At 42.4% G+C, this 19,814-nt stretch overlaps 1 protein-coding gene across 1 annotated transcript in view; it reads right to left on the bottom strand.

Annotated features, from left to right (window-relative positions):
* ABCA4 (ATP binding cassette subfamily A member 4) overlaps positions 1 to 19,814 on the bottom strand; it is a 90,567-nt gene that overhangs the window by 33,630 nt on the left and 37,123 nt on the right. Inside the window, exons 14-22 of the mRNA XM_075286587.1 lie at positions 17,756 to 17,978; positions 11,665 to 11,886; positions 11,279 to 11,483; positions 8,581 to 8,664; positions 6,443 to 6,502; positions 5,109 to 5,303; positions 4,644 to 4,821; positions 3,803 to 3,934; positions 990 to 1,129 (exon numbers count right to left, since the gene is read on the bottom strand). Coding sequence (XP_075142688.1) covers positions 990 to 1,129; positions 3,803 to 3,934; positions 4,644 to 4,821; positions 5,109 to 5,303; positions 6,443 to 6,502; positions 8,581 to 8,664; positions 11,279 to 11,483; positions 11,665 to 11,886; positions 17,756 to 17,978 — 1,439 coding nt within the window. The remainder of the gene's footprint in view (positions 1 to 989; positions 1,130 to 3,802; positions 3,935 to 4,643; positions 4,822 to 5,108; positions 5,304 to 6,442; positions 6,503 to 8,580; positions 8,665 to 11,278; positions 11,484 to 11,664; positions 11,887 to 17,755; positions 17,979 to 19,814) is intronic.

Here is a 19,814-nt window from a genome sequence, read left to right on the forward strand (position 1 = left end):
TGGAGTCATGGTGGTCAAAGCTTGGTAGGTCAGGCTACAACTGATCCCGCTAGCCTGGAAAACCTAGTAAGGTTCACTTTAGGATAGCCTCTCCATAGTCTGACTCCATCAGGGGACCCAAACAATGGAGAGGTGGACTGCTAAAACATCAATAGCACATCGAGTCCTTCGGACCTCATTGATTATAATACACAGTTACATAGTAGATGAGGTTGGATGAAGACATCAGTCCATCAAGTCCAACCTATAACCCTACAATCCCCTACAGAGTTGATCTAGGGGAGGGCAAAAAACCCCATGAGGCTCATGCCAATTCCGTATTTCAGGGGAAAAAATTTCCCGAATGGGGTCTGTCAGCTGTCCGTCATTTTTAAACAGAAACTTGCAGAGGAAAAACTTCTCCATGCAAGACATTTTCCTCTGCCAAATTTCAGTGGCCTACCACTGGAGACTCCAGCTCTGATATGAACATAGCCTTAGATTTAAGCAAAATTCTGAATAATAAAGGTCACAATTTTAGGAGATCTGAGCCATAAAATCTAAATTAATAGCATTAGTGTTTTTACAAATATAGGTCATAAGATCTGGTTCATAAAATCTGAATTACTAGCATCAGATTTTTGGTGATTTGGGTTCTAAAATCTGAATTAATAAAATTGTAGGGTTATGTGATTTTAACATCAGTGATTATTAAGTGTAAGATCAAGCCTGAAATTTTTTTTGAAGAACCCAATGTTTATATAAGGACGTAATAGTATTATACCCTGTTTCCCCGAAAATAAGATAGTGTCATATTAAATTCTCTTCCGAAATATATGACCTGTCGTATTTTCGGGGGATGTCTTATGCAGCGGCTGGAGCGGGGAACAATCGGCAGTCCTTAGCAGAGCGCCGGCATGTAGGTGGTCTAGGAGGTGAAGGGGGGATGTCTTATTTTCAGGGAAACAGGGTAGATGTCCCAGGTCTGACTGCTATAAAGTGACACAAACCTGACAAGTTCTGAGCTTCCTCGTTCCTTTTGTGAGGAATCCCGACATCTTCCAGCATGACTTCCAGTTCCCTTTCAGCTTGTCTTTTTGATTTACCTTTCAGTTGAGCGTAAAACAGAATATGCTCTTCCACGGTTAAGCTGAGGAGGTAAGAATTCTGCATGTGACCGTGAAAATCCACAAAATTTTGTTTCAGAAATCAGTAAGTTAGGTGAAATGACAGCCAAGTTGGTGGTACCCATTTCCCCAAGAAGCAGTTCCCTGACCAATACTATATTTGCTTTGGTCAACTTTTCTTTGGGTTTCAAGATGAACCATTCCATTGATATTTCCATGTATCATTGAGCTAAAATTAGTGGGTAAGATTTCAATTTTTATTTAGATTTTTTCTTGGTCCATTGGGTAGTTGACTATCTGAAGGCTTGCGGTGGGAACTGTTTGCACTAATCCTGATAGAGGACATCAAGGACCATGCGCCTATCCCGTCACAGTTTTGCAGCTGTCAGTAGGACGATAAATTAACTGCTTTTATTTTTCCTCACATTTTTTCCCTGCTGACCTTTCCTATTTAAATACTTGAAGAAAAAATGTCAGTGATATTATTTCTGGCTGGAGCCATCCACTCCCACTCCTATTTCCCATTATTTTTACAGGAGGTTATGTGCAGTTTTCACACTTCTTGAGAAAACCAAGATGATGCCGGTAAAACAAGTATAAAAGGTCAGTTGTTGTGTCTGGTCACAAGCCAGGGCCAGTAAAGTTATGCAGATCAGCTATATTTACCATACTTTAATAAATCTTACAGTCTTCTTTGTAGGTGTTCTCATACTTGTCCATCGAGAAGGAAGGTCAAAACGTTCTGGGGAACATTTTTGTAGGAATAACATAGTAAAATTGCTGAGAAAAATCTAACAAAAATTTTGTACGGAATAGAAGAACATGAACGAGGTTGAGTTGGAATGGGATAAGAATAGAGATGAGCGAACAGTAAAATGTTCGAGATTCGATATTCGTTTCGAGTAGCCCCTCAATATTTGACTACTCGAATCGAATATCGAACCCTATTATAGTCTATGGGGGGAAAATGATCGTTTCAGGGGTAGGCAACATTCGATCAAATTATACTTACCAAGTCCACGAGTGAGGGTCGGGCTGGATCCTCCGAGAAGTCTTCTCCGTGCAGCATCACCGCGGCGTCTTCCGGCTCTGAATTCACTCTGCCAGGCATCGGGCCTGGGCAGAGCCGACTGCGTATGCCCGCTTGTAGTGCGGGCATGCGCAGTCAGCTCTGCCCAGGCCCGATGCCTGGCAGAGAGAATTCAGAGCCGGAAGATGCCGTGGGGACGCTGCACGGAGAAGACTTCTAAAGGTAGGAGAAGAACCAGCATTGATTGGCCGACTGTATAGCATTCGGCCAATCAATGCTGGTTCTGCATCGAACTTTTCCATTCGAATAGTGAATGGTACTCGATTGAGTACGAGTAGTATTCGATACCGTAGTATTCGATTGAATACCTACTCGATCAAATACTACTCGCTCATCTCTAGATAAGAACCATTAGCGGGATGACATAGGTTATAATGTAGCAGGAAGGGTTGTACCTATAGGTCTGTATCTTTATGGCTAGTTCATATAGGGGAAGTTGGCAGCAAATTTTGATGCGGAATCCGCCTCAAAATCTGCTGCCAAAATTGGCTCCCATTGACTTCAATGGGAGCCGCTCGCTTCTTTTTTCCGCTATCTAGTAGCAGAAAAAAGAAACGAGCTGCCCTATCTTGCCGAGGATTCCGAGTCTGAATCAGCCGCAGCCCATTCATTTGGGGCTAATCCATCGCGGAATGCCGCGACGAAATGTATAGACGCGGAACTCCATGTGAACTAGCCCTAAAGGAGCCGGATAGTGGTGGCTGGTCTTGCAAAGAAAAATTGGCCACAGTAAGGCCAGATTTACACGGGGTTTTTTGGTCCGGAACCTGAGGCGGAGGTCGTGCACTCCCAATGAATGGGCTTAGTCAGGAGTGTCTTCAGGCGGATGTTGCGAGGCGACTCCACCTGAAGAATGAGCATGTCTGTTCTTTTTTCCGGGAGCCGGAACAAACAGCTCCCGGAAAAAAGAACTGACCGTATTTTTGGTCAGGATTTTGAGGCGGATACGGCCTCAAAATCCTGACCAAAATACCCCTTGTGAACCCGGCCTTAAGGGGTGTTTACACTAACGCCTGTGTCCGCCCACTGGGTCTCTGTCCTATTCCCCGGGGAAACTGGATAGGGGACATGCAGGACTTTGTGTTTGTGCAAAGAAAAATGTTTTCCCTGCGGAGAGGATGCACACGGACACCGTCGCTTTGCTTTAAAACCCATTTAAATGAATGGGTTTAAAAACTGACTGCCGGGAAGCCGTCGCCTATCCAGTTTCCCTGGGGAATAGCACAGAGACCTGGCAGGGGTGGACACGGGCTCAAGGTATAAGTGACCATTAAATAGGAGAAAGGAATCAATAGCAAAAACAAAATAAAGGTCCTGGGTAACCCTAGCTGGGCCATGCTGCCATGCTACCCTATGTTGGGAAGGCAAAGATTGGAGCTTCCATCCTCCCCATACTTGGGTCTGTGATCATCGAGCCAATCCCCTTCTCGGTTTGCTAATATTGTTTATACATTAATACTTAATTCTGAAATTTCCCCACCGTGGGACTATTAAAAGATTATCTTATCTTATCTTAATTAACAGTTATGATGAATATCTGATTATTATTCCATACTTCTAATTTATCTACATGATTTGGGCAGTTCTTTTTTTTCTTACGACTTACCGATGAAAAAGAATATTGTGCTGTGGGCACATGCCAAGACTCTGCTTGATGGAATCCGTATGAGTCTGAATATCTCTGCCACGGACCCAGACCGTACCAGATGTAGGTGGGAATAATCCTGTTATTATAGACCTAAGTGGAAGTAAACAGCAAAGAAATTAGTATTAATTTTAATATGTTCACGCAATCTGGCCTCAATAGGAGCAAAGAAAATGAAGGGAACAGCCCAAAAAATATTGTTTAATGACAAAATCCCAATGGTAAGCGTGCCATTTACAAGGGCACCAAGGACCTAACTTTTCGGATAACTTTTCAGGATATTTTTCCAAGTGGGTGTTCATGAGGGGTAACCCCTAATCTTACCATTAACTGGCTATATTCTGTATTATACCCTTTGTAGCCTCTACATCTCATGAACTAGTCAGTGGATATCTATGATGTCACCCATAGACCGCACATGAGAAAACAAAAGATTCTGCTCTCAAATTCTCTGTCACTCATAAACATCATGGAGGAAATTATAGACATGCATGTATCAGTATTCATGCGAGCTAGGCATTTGGAGCGAGACAGAAAGCATGCGTCTCCCCTACATCCTTCCTTGTCTTCATAGACTTCTACTGTGTGCCGTAAATTGAGATTTCAGTGAGCAGCAGTCCATCTTGGAAAGTCAAGACAGATTCAGCAGAGATTTTAGAGTGGATGTCAGTTTAGAATTAATGTTGGAATACAAAAAGAGCCTGATAAGTGAAGAAATAATATAGATTTTTTTTTTTTTTTTTTTAAATGTCTTTTACATTTGCTTGTAGTAGTAAATAGAATAAAAGTGAGAGCCACTTACAGTACTGTTGTTTTCCCCGCTCCATTATGCCCCAAGAAAGCCGTAATCTGCCCTTCATAAAAGGTAATATTCATGCGGTCCACCGCTGGCTTGTAAGTGTTTTTATAGACTTTAACCAGATCTTGAACACACACTCCGGGGATCATACCAGGAGGTTCAGGCTCAAAAAACGGATTCGCTGAAAATAAAAAAATTTAAAATTCTATTCTATATATTCACTCCGTATAAACTAGGCTAGGCAGAACGATAACAACCTCACTAGGGTTGAGCCGATCTTGAGATTTCAGGATCGATTTTAAAATCCCATTTCTGATCATTTTCCAGCTGATCGCGATCGTGAAATTTGCTTGATCACCGATCGGGATCCAATCTTTCCCGATCCCAATCGTTCAACCCTATTCCTCACTATACTGCCAAGTACATGGCCCTTATGGCTGCCATTAGTTTAGTATTACATTTCTTTACCATCAGCCATCTGATCCTTGTCTTTTCTCTCCTTCTCCTGTTCATCCTTCTGTTGCTTCTCTTCTTTCTCCTTTTCTTTTTTTGCTATATGTTTGCATTTATCAGCAACTTTGTTGTCAGGGGCTACTTTGGGGATCTCCACTTTTTCTGGTAGGACTTCTTGAACTTCTTCTGGAGGACATTCATGGGGCTTATCTGTGGATTTTGAGGGAATAAAACATATGAGACACCCAATATTATTAAAAGGTGATGTGATCAATGAATTAAAGAGGTATTTTACATATACTGTATATAAGAATGTCTGACTGTGGGTAGTCCTGTGGAAGCGCAAGTCGTTCTTGGCACAGTAATGTTCATAGTAGGCCTATAATGTGCCCCATGAGCTATGGCAGCATATTTCAGTCTAAGGGTGCATTCACACTACGTAACGCCGGGCGTGTATGAGAGCCGTACACGCCGGCGTTACAGCAGGGCTGCCGAGCACTTCCCATTCACTTCAATGGGAGCGCTCGTAAACGCCGCTGTTACGAGCGCTCCCATTGAAGTGAATGGGAAGTGTTCGGCAGTCTGCTGTAACGCCGGCGTGTACGGCTCTCATACACGCCCGGCGTTACGTAGTGTGAATGCACCCTAAGGCTATGTCGCGGAAACCTTTTCCACCTTGTGAACATTCTGTCGCAGCATCCCACTCCTGATTAGGCCCGAATGAATGGGCCTAAACAGGAGCGTGTCTCGAGATGCAGACGCCGCGCCTGAATCAGCCACAGAATCTATGGCAAGATAGGGCATCTCGCTTATTTTTTCTGCTACTAGCTAGCGGGAAAAAAAGTGAGCGGTTCCGATTGAAGTCATTGGGAGCCATTTTTGCAAGTGGATTTTGAGGCAGATTCCGCAAAAATCCACCTGCAAAAAACTTCTTGTGAACATACTCTTATGTCCATCCAGTGGCATAACTAAAGTCTTGTAGACCCAGTGCAATCTTTTGTCCGGGCCCCCTACCTCATCCTTATAGTGATTTCTTGATAGTGATGGTTACGGGTGCTAAAGAGTTTAATCCACCTTAGTGTGGTTAGAGGAATCTGTGGGTCTCCTTGGCTTATGGGACAAATGGAAGCTGCAATCTCATTACTGATACCAGTGCTTATGGGGCTCCCAAGGATCCTGTGCCCCACTGCAAATGCACCCCCTCAAGTTATGCCCCTGGGTCCATCTAAGCAAATACACATTTGATTTGTAAAGTGCTGCGGAATTTGTTGGCACTATATAAATAAAGTTATTATTTTCTACATTTGGTACTAAAAACGTGTAGCATGTTCCTTTCTCCGCAATCTTACCTTCTCTGTGACCATCTTCCACATGTTCATGGATTGAGAGCTCTGTTTCTACAGAATCAGCTATGGGTTAAACAATAAGTCATAGTTACATAGTGTAAAAAAAAAAAAAAAATGCTAAATTGCAAAAGAATATTTTGTATGAACAATTCAATTTTTCTCAATATGCAAATCTGTTTTCCAGGATGTCATTAGGAAAACAGTGCCTCTGCATGCTGCCCTCTAGGCACACCCCCTTTAAAGATCATGCATGACTTTTTCAACAAGCCTATTGCTATGATGTGAGGTTTAGCCAAACCAGTAAATCTATTCCAAAAGGAACAGAGTCCCAGCTGTGGACAGCGCTGTTTCGATCTGGTTGGATCTCATCAGCACAGCGTAGGGAAAACTGGTTTGGCAGAGATGAGAGACTTCTAGACCATGTTCTGAGGATAATAGTATCACTCCTTAAGGAGGAAGCACCTTCACAGATGTATGGAGTCTTACAAAGCCATTTTTTATTATTGGGATCTATAACTCTCTACCGCTGAGGTGTATCCAGACACGATTTCCTTTTCCTGGGCTAAAGATTTAGTTTGCTGCCCTAATGGTGGCAATACACATTAAATGTATTGATTTCAAAAGGACCACCCATCCATCTAATATGTTTAAGGTCTCACAACATGACCCTGATGGCAGATGTGGGTTAAGAGAATAATCGGGCATGCTGTATTTCAACAAGCCCAATTACCTTTTCCCTAGAAAGATAAGCCACCACCAAAGCAATGGCTTTCTCTCCTCTCCCAATTCAGAGCATATGCACCCTCAGCCAGCCTAAATATTCTAGCTAGGGCAGAGTGACTTGTTGGGAACTCTTTGGCATATGGTAACAAGAGCATAAGGCCTACCAGTCCCTTAGGCCTCATTCACATCTGTGTCAGTAATCCGTTCGGGGAATTCGTTCACATCTGCACTGGTAAGCCATTCGGGGGAGTCCGCAAGGGGACTTCCTGGACGGACTACTGAATGCATTGGCAAGCAGTGTGCAGTGAAAGTACACAGACCCCATAGACTATAATGGGGTCCATGTGCTCTCCGCACGGTCTCCGCATGGAACATGTGGACAGAAAAGTAGTTCACGATCTACTTTCTTGTCTGCTTGACTTGTGCAAAGAGTACACAGACCCCATTATAGTTTATGGGGTCCATGTGCTTTTACTGTACAATGCTTGCCAATACGTCTGGTAGTCCGTTCACGGGGGGTCCCCATGCGGACTCCCCCAAACGGATTACCGACGCAGATGTGAATGAGGCCTCAGCTGCGTCCCTATGCTTCTAAATTCATTTTAGTATCTCCCCATTTCAGATGCCTTCCCGTTGCTTCCTCGCTGAGTTCACATAAGTCCGTTGTTCTCATCCGTTATAGGATAAAAGCAACAGACCCAAACAACAATAAAATGACCAATGCACTTTTTTGATATTGGAATGAAATCAGATGGAGGAGGCTTTGTTTGCATCAGTCACTCTATCACCTATATTGGATGAGAGCAACGGACTCTGAAGACGAAGCTGTAAAAAAAAATAAAAGTATAAATAAGAGATACATTTTTATAACTATAAACACTGTGATATAAAAATAGGAATGTATATGAAGGTCTGAAATACAAAAGACTTAACCCATAAAGAACAGCAGCGCCTGATAGAACGGACATGGGTCCTGAGCCCAAAGCCACCAGCTGGTAGGTATTTATGGGATTATGAGTCAATGGAACAGTAGCCACTGTACTGCTAATATTACACCAATTGTCAGGCAGGAAGAAAGCTCTGAAATCCTGGCCAGAAATTCGTCCGACTGATCTCAATAGATATTTTCAATGACATTTGTAACAACAAAAATAACCCCTCCAGACGAGCTTATCTCCTTCTCCTGGGCACTAGAATGAGCTCGGTTTCATTGTACTTGATCTTTCTCATTAGCATCAAAGTCATTCTGGTGACTCGGCTCGGAGTAATTCCATAATAATAATTACGGGCCAATTAGGAGTTCAAAGCCCCTCCATAATATTCCCATTGACTGTACTGGATGTAATCCTTTTACCAGGTCACACAATGACTGGACATTGTATGTTCATCTAACAAGATTATCCCCGGACATTGCTTACCATCCCCTTCCCAGGGATTCTGGAAACTGCACCAGTAGGTTGGCAAAATTGCAAAGTACCAGGGCCTGGGTATGCCATATTCTCCTAAAAAACATAAAATACTATATTAGTGGTGAACAGAGATAGCTGGTTATAATAGTAACCCTTCATGTGACACTGATAAATCTAATCTTATATACAGTGCTAATAAAAGGTCATTACAATTCTAATCATCCAAAACCTCTGACCATGGAGCCAATATCTTATTAATAGACATCTGGATGGTATGATGGAATAGAGAAGGGGTAGAGGTCACCCAGTGCAACCAATAGGACTCATAATAAAATATGTTAATAATTACTCATTTGCTTCTAATCTTTGAGATTCTTGGTTATCAAGCAGTATTGGGAACACATTTCAGAGATTGGCAGATCACTGGGTACTGGACAAGTGTAAAGTGCAAACATGGACATGACCCTGCGCGTGTCGCCAGGCCGTGATTAAATGGCACGGATAGAACATGGATGACGTCTGTGTGCTTCTTGTGCGTCCACAGCCCTATGGGGTAAGGACTATAAAATGGACAGGAATAGGACCTGTCCTATACATGTGACCATGACAATACACTGTCGTGCGAATGGGGTCATGGAAATGAATGGGTCAGTGTGCTTGCAGTAAAAAAAACATGGCTAATATTTAGGGCTATTATCGGCACCGGAGCGCCTAGGATGTATCACCACGGTTTTTCCCGCAGCGCTTTTTTGCAGGGGCCTTAGCCTTAAGTGGATTTCAAAGCAGAATTTAGAGATGATCGCCTCTGTGTTTTGCCTTTCTTGGGCAGGGCCAAATTCCGAATTCTGCAAGCAGATTTTCTTGCCATTGAAATGAATGGGAGGCTGATCTTGTGTCTTTATCCAACCTATGAGGATGTCTAGTGCATGCTATAATGCAGTTAGCTGTAATAAGACTTCTAGTACACAGCAGGGGCAGGGCAGTGTTTGTGGCATAGGCCACTAAGATGGAACGCAGAGTGAGAAAACATCCTGAAAATTTTTAAGCCAAAGCAACGTGAACTTTTCAAAAATCTGTAGAGATCATAAATGGGGGACAAGGACATGGATTTATCTATTAGAGGGTCTCATGTAATATAATCCAGGGAATGTTTGCATTTGCACATAGTAGGGTCTATGCACACAGATCCCAAAGGAATGTAATTTCACAGGGATCAAGTGCATAGGCCAAAGAGCTAACTGGTCCTGTCAACTGGTAAAAGTGAAGGAAGATAATGAAAGTGCGGGAGTGCGGGAGAGAGTCAGATGAATTTAGGGAGAGCAGATTCCTCAAGACAATTTATACATTGAGCTGAGGACCGATGCAATACTCCTGGAGAAACGTTACAGGAGACGAGTTATCAGGAATGTTTAGAAAAATAAGTATCTCTTTAAGTGTCATATCTGTGGGGTAAGTTCTGGAGAAGATCTCTATTACATATAGAAAGCTTTACTAATCCACAGGGAAATACAGGGATCCGCAGTGAACAGTCCCTTCCAGTCTTTGCCCTGCCATTGAGTCTCCTTGTAGGATGACACATCATGTTCTATAGAGATCACTTTTCTGTAGTCATCTCTTTATTATTACAGGCAGGATTGTAATGAAAGGTATCAGCCACATATAGGTAACACAGGATACACCATTCACCACAGGTCATGGCCACAACTTGTTTTCTTCTCTTTCTCTCCCAGTGACTTCTACACAGGTCATAGAGTAGATCTAAAAGCTCTCCTATAGAAATCAATGAGCATCTCCAGACTACAGGCTTGCATGGGTCATGTGGCTGAATTATTTTACTGTATATGCAAGATGGCAGCCCCCATAATCATACACCGAAAATGGAAATGTCATTAAAGCATTAAAGGGGTTTTTCCATGATTTTTTTTGTAAATTTATGGTCTATTCTTAGTATTGAAGTGAATGGGAGCTTAGCAGCAGTATAGCGACCAGGGACTATATAGGGCATGGAGTTTGGAGACACAGACCAGGCACACTCCTGAACAGATGATCCATGCGAGGGCGTCCTGTTGTCCCCCAACCATGAGATATTTATGGCATATCCTTATGCAGAAATGGTGCTAGATTGTGCTAGATGCTTTTTGTATATATGTATATATATTTATGTGTATATCAATCGATTACATGATAGGATATCTCTGTGTGTGGGCCTTTGGGATCATGTATGTGTGCAAGTATACAAGAGAAAATCTGTGTCTATGTCTATGTTCATAAGGATGTATCGCCATGCAGAAGGGCATGAAGGGCATCTGGGTCTGTCTTGTAACCCTGAGTCAATATTGTTCTTGTTTTGTTCGTGTGGCTGGAAGTAAGCCACGTGTATAGTTAGGTTATTATTTCTGTTTAGTTAGTTGCTCAGACGAGCAGGATTTTGTTTTGTTTGTGCCTGAATGAAGGTTTATTTATTTTCCTGGTTTTTTTCTAAATAAACCTGTTTGCTGCATATTTTGACTAGTTGGAGTCCGCACCTTTGCTGCTACTGTGCTACCTTCCCCACAATATATAGCAATGTAAAATCTTGGCAAAATATAATTATATACCATATTAAAGTTATCTGGGCTTGTGTCTGTTCTGCATTAGCGCACTACGTAAAAAACAAAACAAAATACACCACTCTCGCGTTGTTCACCCTGTATAATAAGCAGCATACCTGGGAACACATGGTCTATATACCATGCACAAATCCAATACACAAACGCGTCAAAAAGCATCATCATTATGGAGAATAAGAAGCTGTATTCATCTCCCTCCACTGGACTTTTTCGTATGTTGCCAAACTGTAACCCAAGGCCTTGCTCCTCGTATCTGGATAAATATTCCGTTCCAAAGCCAAAAGCAACAGGTGACAACAAGCTCTGCAGAAGAAATGAAAATGCACAAATAAGCAGAATAATGGGAGGACTGTACAAAACATATTAAGTTTGGCGTGTGTCATGTTTAAGAACTTATATCTAGTACTGGTCTATTTTTACAAAAACATTCCCATCTAGAAGTCTGCAACGGTTGCGTTCTACGAAAAGCTACACGGTGACATACTGCCAAGGTTTTCAATTTGAAAGTCATGCGGTCCTGCCAAGCAAAGCACAGGATATGCGGCAAGTAGAGTGTGAAATAAATAACTCCGCTGCAGGCGGCTGCCAGGTTGGCTTTAGAGAAGAAGACACTCATGAGGAACCCTTGCATGATGGTGGACAGCGTGAAAGCCATCAGAAAGAGGAACAGGATTAAGGGATTGCTGTAGTGAAGGACTCCGCCACCCTGCAAACAGAAAAGGAAAACCAATCAGCGGGAGCCCTTTATTGTACGCAACACAAAAGAATGGAGGAAAATGAGATTTTGACACAGTAGAGATAAGAAAGGAGCGGAAAGAAAGCAGAACGTCTTGCACAGAACACTTGACTTATTGGATGTATTTGAAGAATCTGGTTACTTGTATAAACAAAATAATGGATAAAACCCATATTATAGTTGCATGAATTCTCCCCATTGTAAACCGGGAATAACAACAGGTCAATTAAATACTTGGTAGCAAAGCTGCTCAGATTCAGCTTGTGAAGGAATAAAAAAAAAGTTTGTTTTATTTGTTTCCTAATTGGCAATTTGATGGAATTATAATAGAGTGTTGTTTTCTTAGAAAATGGCAAAAGCATCTAGAAGTCTCTTGAATAATCTTCCAGAGTTGTGGGGGATCGGAGGGGCGGTAGCATAAAGATAGAAATAACGTTGGATTAATTTGATCAGTCCAATCAAGGGTTAAAAATAACCTTTACGTACTAAGGAGATGCTTTATTTCGGGTAAGGCCCCATGGGATGACCGCTGTGGGAAAGACCGCAGCAGCAAACCATCTGCATGGAGTTTGTATGTCCTCCCCGTGTTTGCATAGATTTCCATCCCATATTCCAAAGACATACTGATAGGGGAAAATGTACATTGTGCGCTCTTTGTGGGGCTCACAATCTACCAAAAAAAAAGAAGAAAAACCACGGTGGCAACGCATTCCCGCAGCGCTTTAAACAGAAAGTTGGTAGAGTTTTCCTCCGCGGACTTTCTGTTACAATTATATCTATGGGGAATCTGCCAGCGTTTCTGTGGATATTATTGACATGCTGTGATTTCCAAAATTGCACCATGCCACGGTTCTTACCGCACAGAGGGCATGGGATTCGCTTGTTTTCAGGACTACATGGGACTCCGATTGAATGCATTCAACAAATCTGCCCCATACGATCAGTTTCTGGTAGAGGGAGGATACACTTTGGCTTGTCCAAAGCCAACATCATCTACAAATTCACAGCCATTAATGATTTCCAGCTTTCCAATCCGAGCCGTTTACAGCCTGAGACTCTCAGCAGGTTCTCGTCCAGTTATTATAATCCAAATATTTCTACTCTGCAATAATATGTTCCCAGGGTCACTAGAAGTTACAGATGTATCGGGAACAGGACATGCTTATTGAGTGGGCAAATAACAGGCACGTTACCCATGAGTAGACGTTCTGTGTGGTCCCTACCAAATCCCAAATCAACGAACTAAAGGATCGGGGAAATCTGTCTGATCAATGGAGGGCTGACCTGCTGCCCCATTCCTACAGGGCACAGGGGACCCCTGCCTTAATAGATGGGGATCCATTCCTGAGCTGCCATGTTAAGACACATGAGTGGTGCTATGTTCCTTCTGTTTTGGCTGTAATCTTTTTGCAAGGGAAGCAAAAATCTTAAAAGTGAACTTATCAGCAGTTTTGATCCCCCCAAACCTCTATCACAAATATATAGAGTTTAGTGAGACCCTTCTTAAAAAGGACCTCCACCAACTCCAACTCTTTGCATCCTTCAATAGGTTCTGCATTGCTGATTCTGGTGCGGTGGGATTTTCTCTAGCTCCCACCATTTCTGAGCAGTCATTTCTGTTATTTTCAGTAGCCAATATGTTAATTAGAGCCTTGACTGTTAGGTGGGTGGTCCTAGACTTGAGCAGACATATATAGGGACCACCCATCTGACAGTAGAGAGCCTAATTAGCATATTGGATGCTGCAACTAACTCCATTGATTGCTCAGGGACAGTGGGGGCTAGGAGAAAAATTTCAAGTATAGAAGCACCTAGAAAAGGATGTAAAGAGTTGGAGTTGGTGGAGGTGCCATCAGTAATTTAGCATACCTTTAAGAAGCACTTGAACAAATCTTATGTTGCATGCACATTAGCCTCAAAGTGTCTACTAGGCGTTTCTTCTTCAGGCAAGTGTCCTGTGATCACGTAACCCTAACATTTTTGCTTGAATGAGGTCTCTGATATCTCCCTGTCCCATGCAATGAGATGCCCATCAAGCATCGATGGTTAGGATTCCTCCTGAGATTGCAAGACACTTGCCCAATGGACACTTGAAGATTCATTTGCATGCATCATAGCAATAATTCAGCATGCTTTTCTAAGGTTGGTTGTATTACTGCCAGTGTGTTCAGAAAGGTCTCTCTATCCCCTACGAGGACAGGATCCTCATTAAGGCTAAGGCCCCACGTTGCAGAAACACAGTTTTTTTTTTGTTGCAAATTTTGTTGCAAATTTTGTTGAGGTTTTTTGAGCCAAGGCCAAGAATGGCTACAGGAGGAATGGGAAATAAATAGGAAGTTCTTACACTTCTCCCTTCTGCTCAATCCACTCCTGGCTTTGGCTCAAAAAAGAAAAAACATAGCAAAATCTGCAACAAAAAAGCTGCGTTTCTGCAACGTGGGGCCTCAGCCTAAAGGAGTTTTCTAAAATAACACAAGTAATATCTTACATTATCCTATAATGGGAGCCTACATACTAATATACCACACTCTTATACGTATTATATGTTCAGTCTTCTTACTCTACATGGCTAGAGGGGATTGTGTTTTTGTTTTTGCTCCTCGGTCACAGCTCATATCTTACTTTTGTATCTGCAGACGTGTGTATGGCCTGACCTGCTCTGCATGAATAAGTGGAAAGGTATCCACAAGCTTTACATTTTCTAAGAATTTCGGTGTGGGGAAATATGCTCTTTACATTCCAGCACACATACCCTGATCCACTTCCAATTACCCTTCTTCCTTGTCAGATCTGACAGGGCTGATAAAGCACACAAAGAATGTAAAGCCCAGGTAGCCGGCCCGTGCAAACCAGTGATAATCCCCAATAACTCCGACCAATTACAGCAGTGGCCATTTCCCGTGAAAGCTTCTAATCCTAACATGCACATAGCTGCGGGTGTCCTGTGGAAGGGTCTTGTATACTGACTGTGACCTTACTGACATATGCGGTTATATACCAGGCAGCTAATGGACAGAGCCTTGAACTAGATTATTACTTATTAATACTGCCCGGGGTTGAATGGACGCAGTTTACCAAGTAACTTGTACAATTGTTTTAGTGTATTCTCCTACTTTTTGGTCTATTTCCAAGCACTCGCCGGGTTTATCTTCTGTTTGTGTCAAAAAACAAGACTTTTACACAACACTAAGTTGTCATTGTCCTTTTTTACCAGTGAAAGAGGTTTTCCAGGAGAGTTGTGCAAATTTTGCACTATTTAGACTGCGTCCACACTTGTGTCAGGAGACTCATTTGCTGTAGAAGACTCTGCCACAGATTCTGCTGAAAATCGGCGGAGAGAAAAGACTTTTCTCTTCCATGGTTTCAGTATAAAAACTGCAGAAACCTGATGGACCTCATTATAGTCTATGGAGTCTGCGGGTGTCCGCTGTTTTAGCAGGCGGACTCTCCGTCATTCGTGTCCCATGGTGGACAGGCAAGGAACGCAGGAATGAACTTCAAAGGAATGGGGAGAGCTGAATCTTAGTTTTATTTTTTTGTTTGTGCATTTTTTCTGCAGGGCCACCGGGAGGGACATTTATGTGGCGGCCATATTAACGGGGACATTATACTGTGGGGATTATATTAAGGAGGGCATTATACTGTGATGACATATTAAGGGGGGCATTATACTGTGGGGGCCATATTAAGGGTGGCATTATACTGTGGGGATTATATTAAGGAGGGCATTATACTGTGATGACATATTAAGGAGGGCATTATACTGTGATGACATATAAAGGAGGGAATTATACTGTGATGGCATATTAAGGGGGCATTATACTGTGGGGGCCATATTAAGGGTGGCATTATACTGTGGGGATTATATTAAGGAGGGCATTATACTGTGATGACATATTAAGGAGGGCATTATACTGTGATGACATATAAAGGAGGGAATTATACTGTGATGGCATATTAAGGGGGCATTATACTGTGGGGGCCATATTAAGGGTGGCATTATACCAGTGGGATTATGTTAAGGGGGCATTATACTGTGATTGCATATTAAGAGTGGCATTATACCATTGGCATTATATATGAAGGGGAGGCATTATACCGGTGGGATAATATTAAAGGGGCTCTATCACTGGGAAAAGTCATTTTTATCTAAACACATGCTTGCATAGGCTTTAGAAAGTCTATTCCACACTTACCTTTAGTATGTAGATTGCCTCAGTGGTGTCTGAATAAGTCGGTTTTTATTCATATGCTAATGAGCCTCCAGCCAGCTCAGGAAGTTCCCAGCAGCCTCCTCTCTCCCATTATCTTCTATGTGTGTGAAGCAAACAGGAAGCGAGTCATCAGCAGCCCCAGCAGCAGCCTCCCATAGAAAACAGCAGAGAGAGGTGTGCACCATCTATCGTGCACTAGTCTAATTAGCATATGAATAAAAACGGACTTATTCAAAAACCACTGAGGCAATCTACATACTAAAGGTAGGTGTGGAATAGAATTTCTAAGGGCTATGCAAAGGTGTGATTAGTTAAAAATGACTTTTCCTAGTGATAGAGCCCCTTTAAGGGGAGCATTATACTGTGTTGGCATATAAACGGAGACATTATACTGTGGAGGACAAATTAAGGGGGGCATTATACTGTGGGGGCCATATTAAGGGGAGCATTATACCGGTGGGATTATATTAAGGGGGGTATTATACTGTGATGGCATATTAAGGGGGGAATTATACTGTGGAGGCCATATTAAGGGAGACATTATACGGTGGAGGCCAAATTAAGGGGGAGCATTATACAGTGGGGATTATATTAAGGGAGGCATTATACTGTGATGCATATTAAGGGGGGCATTATACCATGGGGGCCATATTAAGGGGGCATTTTACTGTAGAGGCCATATTAAGGGAGACATTATACGGTGGAGGCCAAATTAAGGGGGAGCATTATACAGTGGGGATTATATTAAGGGGGCATTATACCGTGATGCATATTAAGAGGAGCATTATACTGTGGGGGCCATATTAAGTGGGGCATTATACTGTGGTAGCCACATTGAGAGGCATATTATAATGTGGGGACCATTATAGAGGGTACAAAGAGACATCATACTGTGTGCAGATCATAAGGGGCATGATACTATGTCAGAGTCACTTATGGGCAATGTTCTCTGTGACGGCATAATGGGACATGGATGGGAATCAGAGGAGCCAAAGTGGGTGTAGACATGGCTGGAAGCTGAACTTAAAATAACTAAATTCACCAAAGATTGTGTCCCCCTTTCAGTCCTGGAAGGTATTCCAAACTCTGTTATCTTGTAAGCAGTTATTTCTACCATAATACTACTTACTATATACTGTCCGTGTACATTGAAGAGTATTTCATAGTGCTTGGAGTAATGCTCTGATCTTCCTGGTGTCACCTGTCTATAACAGTATGTTTAGCTGTCAACAACTGGGGGGCCACACGCATGTGGTGCTCAAGTCAATGGTTGAGTATCCCAGTACTTGCTAGAACACATTACTTCCACATACACGTTGCATTTAAGAGTAAACTTAGAGATTTAAGAAAAACATCCACAACAAAAGCCAATTTCCTCTTGAAGTGCACTGAGCGCATTCACCCACGGACGCACGACAAGAAAAACATTGATGGCCTCTTCTCCAGTAGGTGGCGCTACATCAACATAGTGCGGCATCTCCCATATTAAGGCACATTGCTTGCATTCATAGCAGGCACCAGAAGATAAAGAGACTATATTTTGTCTAGCAAAAAGATGAAAAATAAATAAAATCTAAAAAAATTAGATGACAACAAGATAACAATGTTCAGGATTCAGGACCTACCACAATCACGACGGTGAGAAGAAAGGTGCTGAGAGTCATAACACTGAAGCTGTCTATAAACCATGTGAACCAAATGACTTCATTGGTAACCCCAAGGTTTTTCATGGTTTCTTTCAGACGCAACTCCTTCTCTAGGACGATGTCTTTCACCAGCATGGAAATTGAATATATCCAGGACAACACCATGAAAATGGGAAAGCAGCGATTTAGTGTTATCATGAACCTGGTGAGAAAATCACAACCAACGAGAACATAATATTACACGACACAGGAAACTATCAGTAATGACAATTAGGTTTCGGTTTGTCGGCTCATGTGACAGCATCATATAGACATCTGTAGGATACAGACCAACTTATGTGTAGAGATAATCCCGTGAGGTTAGGTTCTTACTAGGGTTGAGCGATCGGGATCGGGAAAGATCGGATTCCGATCAGCGATCGAGCAAAATTTGACGATCGCAATCGGCTAGAAAATGATCAAAAATCGGATTTTAAAATCTCAAGATCAGCTCAACCCTACTGAATATATAATATACAATTAGGGTTGAGTGATCGGGATCGGGAAAGATCGGATCCTGATCAGTGATTGTGTAAATTTCACGATCGCAATCAGCTGGAAAATGAACGGAAATCAGATTTTAAAATCGATCCTGAAATCTCAAGATCGGCTCAACCCTAGTCCCCACGATAGAATATGGGGTGGAATTTGAAGCAATCGTCCACCTCCAAATCCTCTCCAGATTCCAGCCCTGTGGATCCCAAGCGGAAGCTGTGACTTTGCACAATAGGTCTGATCAGCCTGAGCCTCGTGGTCCGGATTCTGAGGCTGAAGGAGCCGAGGAATCCACAGGAAGATCAAGCAGGGAGCTTCTTTATTCAGCATTCTGAAGAAGAAGCATCTGCCATTGCCTCCCATTAAAAAAAAAGGTGGGAAGATTCTGGCGGTCACTTGGACTCTGCCACAAAAAAATCATCTACAAATTCCGTCATGTGAACCTAGCCTTACTGTTTTAAATGGAAAATGGCCATATTGTAGTCCAGGATGATATCTAAACATCCCTGCATTAAATTAATATTAGGACCTGGAACTTCTTAACATTGGAGACCGTCCTTATAACCCTACCAGGCCATTAAATTCCATTATTTAGCAATTGGTCAACTAGGCAAATCTTCTATATTTGTTTTTGTCTTATTCTGGATAAACAAAGACTAGAAAAGCTTTTCTCAGCCCTTCTCTGTTGGAGCTCAGATTGTTTGCAAACTAAGGTTACATTTATTACACAGCCCACAAGTATGCAGCGTCCTTCGGGTATGACTGATATGTATTTGTGTGTTTAACTAGGGACAAATTCTCGGCTGTAGCTACACCGGGACAGGACATTAAATTGCAAACATCACATGGAAATAATCTCAGACTCCAGTCCAATGGTTGGCAAGATATTTTTAGCTCACCTTGAATAGAATTTCTCAATTGTAGCATTTCTCTATCACATTTTGTGTGCAATGTGCTATATTTTTCAAAATATGCAAATCTTTCTCCCAAGATGTAAACAGGGAAGCACCCTGAACATGATGCCCGACTTTCCCAGAAGTCTTTACTGCATAATGCAGGGTTATAACCAAATCAATTTCTCAGCTACGGACGGCACCGTTTCTGTCTGGTTGGACTTCATCAGCGCAGCATAGAGAGAACTGATTTGGTAGAAGTGAGAGGCTGAGAGACCAGATTATGGGGATAACGTCCATCCTTAGGGAGAGACCACTCTCCCTAATTCAATTCTCTCTAGGCTGCGCTGGTGAAGTCCAACCAGACAGAAACGGTGCCGTCCGTAGCTGAGAAATTGATTTGGTTATAACCCCGGCATTATGCAGTAAAGACTTCTAGGAAAATCGGGCATAATGTTCAGGGTGCTTCCTATAGAGGGCAGCATAACAGAAGCACTGTCTCCCTGTTTACATCTTGGGAGACAGATTTGGATATTCTTCCCATGTTCCCTTGCAGTGGAGCAACTATGGCTGTATAAGTCTCCACACACCTGAAAAGGTGGTCTCTCCCT

This window comes from Leptodactylus fuscus, chromosome 9 (genome assembly GCF_031893055.1).
Source record: "Leptodactylus fuscus isolate aLepFus1 chromosome 9, aLepFus1.hap2, whole genome shotgun sequence".
Classification (NCBI taxonomy): domain Eukaryota; kingdom Metazoa; phylum Chordata; class Amphibia; order Anura; family Leptodactylidae; genus Leptodactylus; species Leptodactylus fuscus.